Source organism: Lonchura striata, chromosome 17, assembly GCF_050655825.1.
Source record: "Lonchura striata isolate lonStrDom1 chromosome 17, ASM5065582v1, whole genome shotgun sequence".
Classification (NCBI taxonomy): domain Eukaryota; kingdom Metazoa; phylum Chordata; class Aves; order Passeriformes; family Estrildidae; genus Lonchura; species Lonchura striata.
The window spans coordinates 2096489-2111638 of NC_140719.1; the positions used below are offsets into that span (position 1 = coordinate 2096489).

The 15150-nt window shown below is 53.4% G+C and overlaps 1 protein-coding gene across 2 annotated transcripts in view; it reads right to left on the bottom strand.

The window, feature by feature from the left end:
- RGS3 (regulator of G protein signaling 3) overlaps positions 1 to 5687 on the bottom strand; it is an 80083-nt gene extending 74396 nt beyond the window's left edge. For both annotated transcript variants that reach the window (XM_085593712.1, XM_085593711.1), the window contains exons 1-2: positions 5554 to 5687; positions 1402 to 1536 (exon numbers count right to left, since the gene is read on the bottom strand). In XM_085593712.1, the coding sequence (XP_085449838.1) occupies positions 1402 to 1536; positions 5554 to 5617 (199 nt within the window). In that variant the 5' untranslated portion in view covers positions 5618 to 5687. The remainder of the gene's footprint in view (positions 1 to 1401; positions 1537 to 5553) is intronic.
- Between the last annotated feature and the right edge of the window lie 9463 nt (positions 5688 to 15150).

A 15150-nucleotide genomic window follows, 5' to 3' on the forward strand; every position in this document is an offset into this window, starting at 1 on the left:
AGTGCCACGGTGGGGACAGTGCCAGAGTGGGGACAGTGCCGGGATGGGGACAGTGCCACGGTGGGGACAGAGCCTGGGTGGGGACAGTGCCACGGTGGGGACAGTGCCACGGTGGGGACAAAGCCTGGATGGGGACAGTGCCAGGGTGGGGACAGTGCCTGGATGGGGACAGAGCCTGGATGGGGACAGTGCCAGGGTGGGGACAGTGCCACGGTGGGGACAGAGCCTGGGTGGGGACCGTGCCAGGGTGGGGACAGTGCCGGGGGGGGAACAGTGCCAGGGTAGGGACAGTGCCAGGGTAGGGACAGTGCCAAGGTGTGGACAGTGCCACGGGGACAGTGCCTGGATGGGGACAGTGCCAGGGTGGGGACAGTGCCTGGATGGGGAGAGTGCCGGGATGGGGACAGTGCCAGGGTGGGGACAGTGCCTGGATGGGGAGAGTGCCGGGATGGGGACAGTGCCAGAGTGGGGACAGTGCCTGGATGGGGACAGTGCCAGAGTGGGGACAGTGCCTGGATGGGGACAGTGCCAGGGTGGGGACAGTGCCTGCCAGACTTTGGGGGGAAATGCAGCTTTTCTAGTAAGCAAACAGCCTTTCCAAGCTGCTGCCTCTGTCTAGGGGCTGTGAAGATAGGTGGGGACAGTGCCAGGTTGGGGACAGTGCCTGGATGGGGGCAAAGCCTGGGTGGGTACAGTGCCAGGGCGGGGACAGTGCCAGGGTAGGGACAGTGCCACGGTGGGGACAATCCCCTGCCCTCCCCTGGGATCCCGGAGCCGCGGCCACCCTGCCGCTGGGGCCGCAGGAATGAGACGCAGGAGAAAGGGAATCCCCTCCGTGCTGTCAGCATCCCTGGCGCTGCCGTGCGGGCTGGCTGGCACCTCCGCGGCTGTTGAAGGAGCTGTCCCGCCGCAGGAGCAGGCACGGCACCCTGGGGACCTTCCTGCAGCCAAAACTGGTCTGGGAGGGTGAGCCGGAGCATCTGGGGGGATGCCACGGCATGGGTGACCTGTTTGGTTCTCATGTGACAAGGAAAGAGGCACGCAGCTCCCCCAGACTTATGGGGTCACCCTGCAAGAGCTCAGAGCGGCCCTTTCCATCACCCAGGAGCTGGGAGTGCACCCACCGGCTCTGGGTGCTGCACCACAGCTCACCGGGAGGCACCAGGGCTGAGCACCAGCTCCGGAGGCTGTGGAGGAATGATGGAGATGGTTCTTGGGGGAAAACACCCTCCCCAAAGGCTGGGCTGTCCCACATCTCTCCGCGTTGAAAAAGAACGAGATCTCCCAGCAGCCCAGGCTGCTGGACACGCATCCCCACCCTGCCCGTGGTGGCCCCTCCACACAGCCCTGGCCAGGGCTGACCCCGGCTGGCCCAGAGCCCCTCCCACGCCCCTCACTCACCTTTCCCGTTCACTCGGGCACGGCTGACCCTCCTCCTGCTCCCCGAGGCTCCCTGCAGCCGGGGCTGTCCAGCCCGGAGCGGCCCCCTGCTCGCTGCTGGCAGATGCTCCAGCACCGCGGGACTCTGCCCTGGCCCTGCCGGCGAGAAGAGGAGATGAGGGCAGGACACGGCAGGACAGCGAGCAGGGACAGCAGGGAGGTCACAGGCTCTGCTGCACCCTCAGTTTTATCTGCCACGGGGTTCGTCGCCACCGTCCCCCAGGCTTCCCTGTGGGCACAGAGGAGAGGAACGATGGCAATTCACTCGATGCAGTGTCACAGAGGGGACAGAGCCACGTTCAGAGGGAGTCACTCCTGGCAGGAGCCCCAGCTGCAGCCCTGGCCGTGGCCCTTCCCATCCCACACACCAAGTACGTCCCAGAGGCTCTGCTCAGAACAGTTTTGTTTTATTTAAAACAGATGACTGGTCCTGTCAGGGCTTTATTAATCGGTAAGCAGCTGTCCAGGACACTGGAGATGCTGCCCTGAACTGGGTGTTCAGGACAGGCTTAGAATCACAGAATGGTCTGGGTTGGAAGAGACCTTAAAGACCAACCAGTTCCATGCCTGCTTCAATTATCCCAGGTTGTTCCAAGCTCTGTCCAACCCAGCCTTGGGCACTGCCAGGGATCCAGGGGCAGCCACAGCTGCTCTGGGCACCCTGTGCCAGGGCCTGCCCACCCTCCCAGGGAACAATTCCCAATTCCCAGTATCCCATCCATCCCTGCCCTCTGGCACTGGGAGCCATTCCCTGTGTCCTGTCCCTCCATCCCCTGTCCCCAGTCCCTCTCCAGCTCTCCTGGAGCCCCTTCAGGCCCTGGAAGGGCTCTGAGCTCTCCCTGGAGCTTCTCCTCTCCAGGGGAGCACCCCCAGCTCTCACAGCCTGGCTCTAGAGCAGAGGGCTCCAGCCCTTGGAGAATATCTGTGGCCTCCTCTGGACTCATCCAGCAGCTCCTTGTCCTTCTGTGGATGGCTCCAGAGCTGGACACTCTTGCAAGACTCCAGCTCAGACCCAGCTCCAGCTCACCCCTGCTGACGTGCTGGGGCTCAGAGGAGGCTCCACAAAATGGGGAATTGGATGCTTTTCTCATGTTCAGCACCCTGACAAAGCCACAGCAGCCCCAGCCTGGCCCTCCACACTCTCAGCCATCCAAACCTGCCGCAGGATCTGATGCTGAGACAGACGAAAGTGCACAGACCCAGAACTGGGAGCCTTGGTGGAGAGATCTCCCAGGCCAGCGCAGAGCAGAGGAGCCAGCACAGCCCAGTAACTGCAGGATCAGAATCATCTACCCAGGCTTCTTCCACAGAGATGAGCAGGGTAGGACTGGTGAGGCAGAGGTGTTTTACACTTCCCTTAACACAGAGGCAGCTGTGGAGCCCCAGCTTAACTCCCTTGAAGGGCAGTGGGGCAGAGCAGTGTCCCTCAGCCCTGCTGGAGCCACACTCACAGCAGCTGTAAAGGCAAAAGAGCCTCACTTGGGGTTTTGGTGCCAGTGTGTACCAGGATGGACAGATGGACAGCACCTATCACACCCTGGCCAGTGCCTCCAGGTACCCCAAAATATCTCCAGCTGCATCTTCACAGCCCCAAGACAGAGGCAGCAGCTTGGAAAGGCTGTTTGCTCACTAGAAAAGCTGCATTTTCCCCCAAAGTCTGGCAGGGGCATTGGTTTGATTCAACTGAACCTCCACCAGCAAAACTGCCTGAAACTGAAGGAAAAGCAACAGGAGGGACACAGAGCAAACAAGGGAGGGAAGGAGGGAGGAATGCTCTGCACAGCCCAATCCATCACTGCCACAGACACCTCTTGTACCACCGCCAGAAATCCAAGCCCCTTTGGGCACTGGTGGAGACAAAAACACCCCAGCAGCCTCTGAAGCCTCCGGACAAAGAGCACAGCTCTGCTGGGGCTGCCTGTGCCTGCGGTGTCAGCCTGACCTTGGCACCCTGCAGGGGCCTTGGGAGGCTCCCAGCCAGCACTGCCCAGGGCCTGGTGCCTTGGGGCTGTTCAGAGCTGGGGAAGGCCTGGCAGGGTTTCTGCTGCCAGCTCCCATGCCATGCTCCTGCTTTCCTGGTGGAGAGGGGCCAGGTGCCTCCCTTTCCCTCCTTCCCACAGCACAGCAGTGAGGCACCAGCCAGGATGGGAGCAGGGCAATGTGCATTTCAGGGACCAGTGGGGTGGAAAAGGCCCAGAGCTGAGTCCGCTTGGGTTGTGAGAGTCCCTTTCCAGCTCTGGGAAGCATGCAGATCCATGGATGCTGTGTTGCTGGAGCCCCCTGCACGCACAGCCCAAGGGCAGAGGCACCAGGCACATCTATGGGCACAGCTGGGCTGCTCAGCACTCCTGCAGCTCCCCATCCCCTCCTGTGTCTCCAGCCACGGGGATCCAAGGCTCAGGGTGGGGTGAGGAACAAAGATGTGATTTATTCTGTAATTGCTGCATGTTTGTCCAGCACAGCAGTGGCCTTTGCTGCCCTCATCACAGGGGGATGCCCAGCAGAGCAGGACGTGGCAGTGAGCAGAAGCAGCTGTGAGACAGCAGCAGGAGCTCCTCAGCAGCCCCAGCACATCTGCCTTTTCTCAGCACTGCTGGCCCGGAGCCCAGGGGAAGCTGGATCTCCTCTCCCAGCTGGCAGTGTCAGAGGTGTGGGAGGTGAGCAGAAAGTGCAGCCTGGGGACACTGATCCTTGCAAGTCTGGGCCACCACCTAAATTCTCCTGTCTGCCTGGTGGCCCCAAAACTCCCAGAATTGCCCTGCAGCCTCTGGGATCTTCAGGACCCAGTAACCCACAGGGAAGCCACATTTGGTGGCTCCTGTCTCCCCACCAGGGACTTGAAGCAGCAAGCCCAGGGCAAGGTCTGATGGAATGTGGTGGACACAGGAGGGGAAAGGCTGCTCCAGCAGCTCTGCCCAGAACAAGAACCTGCTTCCCACATCTGGCACAGCTGCTTTGCAGGCCCTTGAGGAAGGGATTAATGCAGTTATCGAAGCACAAGGAAGGGAACACAGAGAGGGAAGGGGTCCTTTGCCAGTAGGCAGGAGCAATCCCAGCCAGGATTCCTCCTCCAGCCAGGAGCCAAGCTGGCCAGGCACACAGCCAATGCCACAACATCCCACAGTGGCCTGTCCCAGCTGCCCAAGTCGATATTTGCACCCTGGCATTCCAAAACACGTTCCCATGGCCTGCTGCATGCTCTCCCTGCAGACAGGGGCACAGCCAGGGGAGCAGCTCTGGCTCTCCCCAAGAGCAAAGCCCTGAGCTCCAGCACAGCTCACCAACATCAGAGCTCCTCCAAAATATGACAGGCTGACACTGGAGATGTCACATCCTCTACCACATCTTGCTGAAAGGCAAGAGAGCCCAGGATATAGAGCTGGGGTGGGGATGAACCTTTAATCCCACCCTCATTTTCATCCCATCCTCAACATGAGCGCTGGGAGAGGAACTGAATTGTATTTATGCTACAGAATATTCCAAGAGATCTCTTGTCTTGCCCACCAGGAGGGTCTGGGGACCCCTCATCATCCCAGCCCTGGGGTCTGCAGAGAAACCTCACAAAGGCTCAAACTCCCTCTCTCATGGATGTGTTGACAATGCAGAGGGAGAGGCCCTGGAGTGCCTGGGGTCACAGTCAGTGCTGCTGTCACCTCCTGGATAGGAGGGCTGAAGAACAACCCTGCCACGTGCCCCAGAAGCTCTGCTGATGCCAGAGCCCCACAGACACAGGCAAATGATGCCAAAGCTCTGTCCTGGACAGGCAGGAACCAGCACACAGGTGGTGTGGCCATGCCCAGGGATCCAGGGTCATTTCTAAGGCACTTCTGAATGTTCCTCCTTTCAGAATAATCAAAAACTCTTCATTTGTTCAGTTAAATCCATTTGCTGACATTCCCAGTTATCTCCATCTGGCACCCACCAAAATAAAAGTTTTTCCCAGCAAATTTATTTGCCCCTGGGAAAAACCAAACTAATCTAGGATTGCCTTTTTCACTGCACAGCTCAGCCCACAGGACAGACAACACCAAGCAGCCTCCTGAGCGAGCAGAAAACAATTCCCTCCAAAATCCCAGGCATCCTGAACCTCTGGAATGGGAGCAGGGTTTGTACCTGCCCAGCCTTGCCGTGTCCTGGTCCCCACCACAGCACAGCACCCTGGCAGCCCCAGCACCATGATTGGTGTGGCTCCTCTCGGCAGCAGCTCTCCCAGCACACAGAGGTGTTTACACTCCCCCCGTCTCCCAGGAGCTCCCCAGGCTCACACAAAGCCTCCTCTCTTTCTCTCTTTGCAATAGGCTTTCAAGAGGCAAACAGGACAGTAATAAATGCTCTGTCTCCCCAGCTAAAGCAGGCAGTCTCACAGCTTTAGGTGAAAGAGTCCCAGGGGACAGGGCTTTCAAAATAATAATAAATAAATTATACTAAAGAGTCTCTTTAGGGCTCCCAGGCCACAGAGCTCTCCCCACCGATCCCCCAGAGGGTTTGAGGCTTGCTGACTGCAGAAATCACTCCTAACACACAAACCCAAGAGATTCAAATCCGCTCTATCCTGCAGCACAGAGAGCCCTGAGATCAAGCATGATCCCACATGGAACTGGGCACCTCCAGCCCCCCACGACAGGCATGAGGGAGATACAGAGCCTCACCTCCTCCAGCCACCAGGCTCTGGCACCCCCAGAGCCACCGTCCACCCAGCCATCCACCCCTCCTCCCTGCAGGGACGAGCAGTGCTGCGGGGGCAGTGGGGATCACCCGAGCACTCACGCGGCAGCCCCGGCTCTCCCCGCTGCTCCATGGCTCCCACGCAGCTCAGATCCTCTCCAGCAGTGGCCAAGTTGAGATTTGGCTGCCACGAGCCTTTGGTAGTGGTGCCACTGCAAAGAGGAGGGGGGAAACCCAAATCCAAAGCAGTACAGAAATGTCCCAAGGGAGCAGAGTTCCAGTCTGGGAAAGTGCAAATTAAATTTTAAGCTGGGAAGAGATGGTGGTCCTGCAACAGCCCCGTTCTCTCCTGGCTCCCAACAGCAAGGACTCAACTCCTCCTAACTTCCCTCCTCACATTCCAACCCCGGGACTGACCTTAACCTGCAGTTTTGTTGGAGTCTCCAGCAAACTGCCCATTCAGCTGGTTGGCCTGGGAGTTAATGACTTTCTTTTAAAATTTAACACCGTTCTCCATCACAAATTTCAGTCTGCCAGCACTAGGGTCTGCCTTTGGTTGGATATTCAAATCCAAACACGTGCTTAGACAGTTACTCCAGGCAAAAGGGTAACATATGCACACAGAAAACCCACAAAGCTGCCTTTGGAACTAAAGAAAATAAATCAGGCTGGGGAAAATTATCTGGCTTCCCAGATGGTAAGAGGATTGCAAGAAGGAGGGTTTGGGCTATTTCGGGGCAATCCTGAGGCCAGATTTCTGGGATTAGCACAGGCTGGCATATAGGGCAGACACACAAAGCACAGCCCTTTCCAGCAGTGGGAAGGAACACTGCAGCCCCTCTTCCCCAGGGCCCAGCTGAGCTGCTGCTGTCCCTGACACCACCTCTGCAGCAGGCACAGCTGAGCTTCTCCCTGGAAAACTCCAATTAGGAACCCAACAGAGGCAGACTGGCACCTTAGCAAATCCTTTTCCAATCTGAGGCCCAAGAAAGGTTTCTCCTCTTTCCAGTGTATTTTAGGTACACCACCCCTTTTCTGCTCACATCCCAGAGTGTGAGCATCCTGTGGGAGCCCAAATCTGAGCCAGAGCAGCAGCATCATCCCAAGCGTGGTCTTTGCTGCTGCCTTTGCCACCCTGCAGCTCCCTTGTCTTCCCTTTTTGAGGCAGATGCACCCAGGACTCCACATTCCTGGGAAATTGCCAGCTGGGAGAGGCCAGTACACTGGGTGTCAAACCAGCACTGATCCAACCTCGTGGACTGCTCCTGCTCGCTGCCCACTGCACAAAACCATCCATCCCCTTCCAGTGTCCCCTCAGGCAGCACATGATCCCAGCACAGCACTCAGTTCAGCACTGCTGCTTTGCCAGAATATCAGAGTCTTGGCAACATCCAGAGTCTGACAAGAACTGTGTCTCTGCCTCTTCATGTGTTTGGCTTTTTGCACCCATCGTTTTGGGTAACAAATTCTTTGTCTGGTTTCTTTTCTAAACCTCCCTCTCTGCCCCTTCCCCACGAAATGCAGAGTCTGAACATGCAAAGGGAGCAGCCCACAGCCATTCCTGGGCTCTGAGGCATGGCTGAGGCCAGGAATGCCGTGGATGAGAGCTCAGGATGCCATGGCTGGAAGCACAGAGTGTTTCCAGGGCAAGCAGAGGCTCTGTGACAAACCCCACGTGAGCAGGAGCTGGCACAGCCCCTCAGTGGCCCACCAGGGATGCAGAGTACAGAACAGTCTCCATGCACAACCACTTGTTCCTGTGCCCATCCTCTGGCAGGGCCAAGCTTGCTGGAAATAGTTCATCTTATCCCTTTGTCATTGCTAAACTGGCTGAAACTAAGGCAGCTGTGACCACAGCATGGTTTGTGTAAGAGCTGGTCCATAAAACCAGCTCCTCTCCAGGAGGGCAGGAAAAGGTGGAGCAGGGAAAAGGTGGAGCAGGGAAAAGGTGGGAGAGCAAGAAGCTCCTGTTTTATTTCAGTTCAGATTTTCACCCGTCTTGAACACTCCAAACCTGCAGAAATTGCCTGGCTTCTTCCCCTGCTGCCCTGGGGCTGATTAGGGAGGGTTAATTCAGGAGAAGGATCCCTTTGAGGTACAGGGATGCTTCCTGATCCCTCCAGAAACATCCTGTACAGAACATCTCCTTTAGGGCTGGCAGAGCCTCCACTGTCACCCTGCACAGTGAGGAACAGCAATCAGAGAGAACAGCAGCCATCAGAGCACCATGGGTTATCTGTGTGGAGTGGATTCCCCATCTCTGGAAGTGTCCCAGGCCAGGCTGGATGGGCCTTGGAGCAACCTGGGACCGTGGAAGGTGTCCCTGCCCATGGCAGGGGTGGGACTGGGTGGCCTTTAAGGTCCCTTCCACCCCAAACCAGTCTGGGATTCCATGATTCTCTCCTCAGGAAGGGCACACAGCACAGCCCGATTGCCTCTGAGCAGGCTGAGAGGATGCTGACACCAAAGCACTAATGGGGCATCATAAACTATTTTTTTTCTTATTTTTTTTCCTTTTCCCCTTTTGCCATGCCTAGCCGGCAGGATAACAGTAGGTTGGGCACACACCTGACTTAGAAACAGTACCCAAATACCTGACAATTTTCCCAGCTCGAGGCTTTGTCCTTGGTTTTGCATTTCCTCAGGGCAGTGGGACTTTCTCAGGCCAGGTGTTGAACACACACCTGTCTTACAGCCTTAATGTGATTAAAAGCCCAGTGAATTACAGCAGCACATCAGCACACAGCACCATTCTTCTGCACTCTGAACCCTCAGTGGCACAGAAGAGCAGCACCATGAGACATTCCAGGTCTCTTAGAGGATGTCTGATCTGAGCATCCAGTCCTGCTGCAGCATTTTGACAAATGCTGAGCATTAATCAATTGTTGATTTATTTTAATGCAATAAAAACAATGTAATAACCAAGCTGAGTCTTCAGTGACCCTTCTTATAAAAGAGATCAGTTTCAATATAGCAAAAGGTCTCTTGGGAATTATGCTTTTGGCCTTAGAATGGTCAAATGGATCAAAGTAATGAAGTTAAAACAGTTTAGGAAGTTATTGCCTGTCACCTGAGCTGAACTGCCGAGCTCATTCTGGAGCTGCAGGAAATAGCTGAGCTCTCCTCTCAGGTACCTCACATGGGCTCTGCTTCCCAGCTCTGACACTGCTCTGCTCCTCATGAGCCAGGTTAGCTCACTAATTTCACAGAAAATCAAATATTTCTGACATTTGGCCTGCAAACAGATTTGACCAGGGCACGTGATGGGGGAGACAGATCAAATGCCAGAAATCTTAGACTGGTTTGGACTGGGAGAGACCTCATCCCATCCCACCCCTGCCATGGCAGGGACACTTCCCACTGTCCCAGGCTGCTCCAGCCCTGTCCAGCCTGGCCTTGGGCACTGCCAGGGATCCAGGGGCAGCTACAGCTGCTCTGGGCACCCTGTGCCAGGGCCTCCCCCTCACAGGGAACAATTCCTCCCCAGTATCAAACTAAATGTATCCTCCTTCAGTTTAAAGCCATTGTCCTTTTTCCTGGGGCACAACAGAAAGGGGCAACTTGGCTTTTATCTTGACAGAGATCTCCTTTGTCATCTGGCGAGGCCCCATTCCCAGGCTGGACAGAGTAAACCAAGGTTCTCTGACATTTTTATGTTAAATTAAGCTGGTCTTAGAGTGAAGCTGCTGCTCCAAGGGCAGCTGCCTCCTTTCTCCCCCCAGAGCTCTGATCTGACTCCCCACTTTAGCCCAAGCATGGGAACAGGCACACAGGGTCTCTCCAGCTAGAAGGGACCCAGAAGGATCATCAAGCCCCACTCCCTTGCAGGACTAGAATTAAATCCTGTGACTAACCACACACTCCAGATGTTTTTGGAGCTCTGGCAATTTTGCTGCCATGACCACTTCCCCAGGGATCTTTTGCCAGTGACCACCACCTTCTCAGTGAGGAATATTTACAAGAATATTTAAGGAGAAAGTATATTCAGGAACATTGAAGAAAATAAAAGCAGATCCATTGGGTCAGACAAAGCTCCTGTTTCATGTCATAAGGTGATGCCCAGGGGAGAACACAACAACAGAGCAGGCATGAGACATTTTCCAAAATAGCTGCCTGTGGCAAGCACATTTCTCTCCCTCTCAGGATTTTTCATAGAGGAGCACAGAGAGAAATGAAAGAGAAAACAATTTCTGTTTCTGCTCCTTGTTTTTCCTATGTGGAATGTGTTTGGAGAATTGTTTACCTGGGGTGATTTCTTGGTTGGATTCTGGTGAGGATTGTTTGAACCTGATGACAAATCCAACCCACCTGGGGCTGGGCTCTCAGAGAGGGTCACGAGTTGTGTTAGAGTCAGAGAAAGTAGTATGTAGTTTGAGTACCCTCCTTTTATATAGTATATTAATGTATTTTAGCACAGTTATAATAAAGAAATCCTTCAGCCTTCTGAATTGAGTCAGACATTGTCACTTCTTCCCATTGGGTTTGCCTGCATTTACAATAGCTGCCCAGCCCCAAACATTTTCAATTCAAGGACTTTCTATTGCTGCAGGGTCAACTTTAATGTACATTTGGTAGACATAGGAGGAGTTGGATCTCATTTGTGTAGTGGCACACCATTAGCCCAGCCTTACTGGGGCACCTTTAAGCCACCTCTGTGGATTAATTGGTGTTCTGGATCAATTAGCTGAGCACAGCTTGATTATTGCCCATATTGTTTAAGCAGGATCCCATTAGCCATGATCAGGAAGGCATTCCCTTCCCTGGGAGCTGAGACCACTCACTCTCCCCATGTTATTCCAGAGCACCAGGGCCATCTGTCCAGGTGAGGGGATGTCTGACCCTGCTGCAGAGCTCAGCTCTGGCTGGAGCACAGCAAAAACAGGAGCAAGATTCATGGTGCCACAAACCTGAATGAACACCAGGAGAGGTGACACAGAGGTTACCCTACAGCTTTCCTTCCCAAAGCACTTTCCAAAGGGAATAACAAAGTTACAGTTAATGCAATAGTCCGTCCATGTGGCTGAAAATAGCTCCTGACCTGGTACACAGGATTTGTCCAAGTCTCTGTCTTAGGTCACATAGGAAAGTCCACTCAATCAGCAGAATTTTAGGCTGGCGCTTTTTTGACAGTTAAAACTGCTGAATTTGTTTATGGCTAAAAAAAGAATGCCAGGAAGATATTTTGAAAGTGCTGCCTCGGAGGCCTCCATCAGAGGTGAGCTAAACTTAGAGGGCCTGAGGTAGGAAGAGAAGTGTGTGAGTGACACCTCCAAGGGACAGCTCCATCCTCTGGGGACCAGGCTCCTGCCTGCAGTGCCTGGCCTGTCTTTAGGGGGAGGAAAAATGGAATCATTCCAGGCACCAGCTCTCAGTTAGAGGCCTGATGCCCTTAAAAATTTAGAGATTAAAATGACCAAGTGAAGCTTATTTTTAAAAAGGATGCTGTTGAGTCTTTCACATTCATTCTTCTTCCATGACCAAAAGGAAAAAAAACTTTAAAAAACAGAGCAATCGTGGACAGTCTCTCAAGGAAATTTAAATTGGTAAGTGCAAACCATCCAACAACAGTTTGGGATGTGTCTCTGTCTTCATCCAACACCAGTTTGAGATGTGTTCCTGCCTTCATCCAACACCAGTTTGGGATGTGTCCCTGTGTCTCATCCCTCATCCAACACCAGTTTGAGATGTGTCCCTGTGTTTCTGCCTTCATCCAACACCAGTTTGGGATGTGTCCCTGTGTCTCATCCCTCATCCAAACCAGTTTGGGATGTGTCCCTGTGTCTCATCCAGCACCAGTCTGGGATGTGTCCCTGTGTCCTCGCCTCCTGCCTTGTGACCACTGGGTCTCTTGCTGTTTGTTTTGAGTCCCCTGAGCGCTGCCCTGTCCCCTGAGTCACCCAGAGCCGGGTGGATCCGTTCAGCACTAGGAGGGGGAGAGGTGTGAAGTGACTCACGGGGATAGGAACGCACTGAACGCTTCTCAGGCTCAAGACCTCACAGTTAATCCTGCAACCCCACAACATTCTGAGCAGAGCCAGGGAGTGCCCAGAGGGAAGGGTTTGCTGTTCAGAACTCCCCTGTGCACCACGTCCTGGCACACCTCATCCCTGATTCTACAGGAGCTATCTGTTACTGCAACAACAGCCTCTTATTTACAGGACTTGGATGGCACCCATCCAAACAGGGCTTCAAGAGTGCTGGAAAAAATACAGGCGTTCCACAGTGACTGTTCTACATTGGAATAATCTGTATTTTTGTATTAATATTTTTTTCTTTGGCCATGATGATGCTGAAGTGTCATTTTCACAGAAGTCAAGTGAGATTCAAGCCCCTCTGTACTAACAGTGGGTTCTGAGGAGTACAAACATTGCTGGGTAAGCTCTGTGCCTGCAGATAAACCTTAAATGTCACATTTTTGTGCAATGTTGTGAAAAACAAGCAGGCTAAAGGAGTACCCACCCTCACTGCAGGCATAAAAATCACAGTGTTCATCTCCTGACTATCAGTACAGAGTCATCAAACAATCACAGAATGTGGAAGGGACCTTAAAGATCCTCTCATTCCACCCCTGCCATGGCAGGGACACCTCCCACTGTCCCAGGCTACTCCCAGCCCTGTCCAGCCTGGCCTTGGGCACTGCCAGGGATCCAGGGGCAGCCACAGCTGCTCTGGGCACCCTGTGCCAGGGCCTGCCCACCCTGCCAGGGTGCTTTCTTAGTATCTAATTTAAAGCATTTAAATCTAAATCTGTTATAGCCTTTCCTTGAAGTACAGAAGGACCATATTGTCCTATGGTTTTTCTTTCCCTCTCAGGCAGAGCTGAGCTGCTGCTCCTCTGTCACTGTATTTATACCTGTGTACATGGAACAATATTTTTGTTGCAGTGTAAAATGTGACTCACAGCAGTAAACTTGAGCACTGCATGCTCAACATCTTCCATGTTTTACACACGACAGCGAAACAAGACTAGGAAGCTGATTTAAAATAAAGGCTCTGGATTTACAGGATATAAGGCCAGGATAGCTGCCCCTGGATCCCTGGAAGTGTCCAAGGCCAGGCTGGACAGGGCTTGGAGCAACCTGGGACAGTGGAAGGTGTCCCTGTCCATGGAATGGGCTTTAATGTCCCTTCCTGGGACTCAATGTACCAATCTACAGACATTGTAATTAAAAACAAACATAGACTCACACCAGGGACCAGGGAGGAGAGCCTGTTGTGTCCAGAAGACACACAGAGCTGGATGGTCCCAGCCCAGGCTTTGCTGCTGAATGGGGCAGCTTTGGGCCATATCCCTGGATTTGGGCAGCCCCATTCCTGGCTCTGCTCCATCCCACCCCTTCTCCAGGCAGTATCACACCACCAACTTGCTTGGTTCTCAATTCATGGACAAGAACACCTCATGCTCTAAAACACAGAAGCCAAAATGAACAGCAGGGGCTCCCAAGGGCTCCAAGAGCTCTGAGCCACCCCCCTGTCCAGGATCCGAGTCTATCATGGTCACTGTCACAGCAGCTCAGCCTGTCATGGTCACTGTCACAGCAGCTAGCCTGCCACGTGTGAATGCCCCCTCCCAATGGCAGCACTGCCACACCTGCCCAGGGACACCCAGCAGCCAGGGTTAACAACAGAGCACATGGAAAGGAGCTAAAACCAAAACTTACACATGATTTGTACAGCAGGGACAGAGTTTATTAATCCAGTCCCTGGAACTGGAACAGGGGCTCACACGGGCCTGGCCCAGGTGTACTCAGGGTGTGCTTCTCCCAGCACAGCACAGTTACCTTCACCTGTGCTCACAAGTCTCTGCCCACTCTCCCCACAACAGAAACACTGCCCTTGGTAACAGGAAATTCCCATTTTCCATGGAAAAGAGCCGCACTGTCAATCACTATTTCAAATATCACCACAGCACCTAATTAATGTGCTTTCTTGCACTCTGAGCTTGCTTAATTACCTGGTCAGGTTACCAACAGGGATAAAATCTCATGGAATTACAGGGTTTAGGCCAAGCATAGGGTCAGTGGGGCAGGGATGGAGAAGCTCACAGCCCTGTGCCCTCACACAGCCACAAGGGAAGAGGCCAGAACCCAGTGTGGGGAAAACAGCTGTTATTTCCTGTTGGAAATGATGTAACTCTCTTAATTGTTTTAATTAATTGCAACCAGTGCCCACATTCAGATAGCACTAGTTAACTTTCTTCACAGGCTCTTACAATTACTTTGATCACTAAATAACCAAAACCTCAGATTTGCTACAAGTAACTCAGCCAAGCTTCAATAAACAAAGCCAAAGGGAGTTGGAGATTGGACATCTGGGATCTTAAATTTATGACCCTTCAAGTGTGTTGGAGTAAGCAAAAAATGCAGAGGAGATTAAGGCATGGAAAGTTGGAGATTCCCTGACTGGGAAAAAGATTATAAAAGTAATAAAGTATGTGGACCAGATTAGTGTGAAGAGTGAGAAATTAACAACCAAGAGCAGATAGAACACTAAGTAATAAAGAGAATTATGTAACCTAGAGCAAATGAACATGAATTGGTTTGCTAAAAATGTACAAATAAGTGAAAAAGTTTTGTATCTGTGTTAGTGCAGATGCTGGAGCTTTGTCAGCCACACACATTCTTGGCTAAGGATACAGAAATGCCTGACTTGCTAAGAGTGTCACACTGCCTTAGAGGGAGCCTTACTGATCCCAAGGGCTTTGGGGGATCTTGGGAACATTCCCAGAGGCAGCAGCTCTGCCCCAGGGCTGCCCCAGCTCCCCCTGTGCCTGGCACTGCTCGCAGCCCCCAGTGACGGCAGTGTGACCACCTGGACCTACAGGTGAACCTGTCCCTGTGCATTCACCTGAACCTTCACCTACAGCTGAACTTGTACCTGCACCGTCCCCTGCACGTGAATCTGTCCCTGAATCATCCTCTGCACCTGAACCTGTCCCACCACCTACCAATGAACCTGTCCCATCACCCACAGATGAACCTGTCCCTGCATCATCCCCTGCACCTGAACTTGTCCCATCACTGCACCTGAACCTGTCCCTGCATC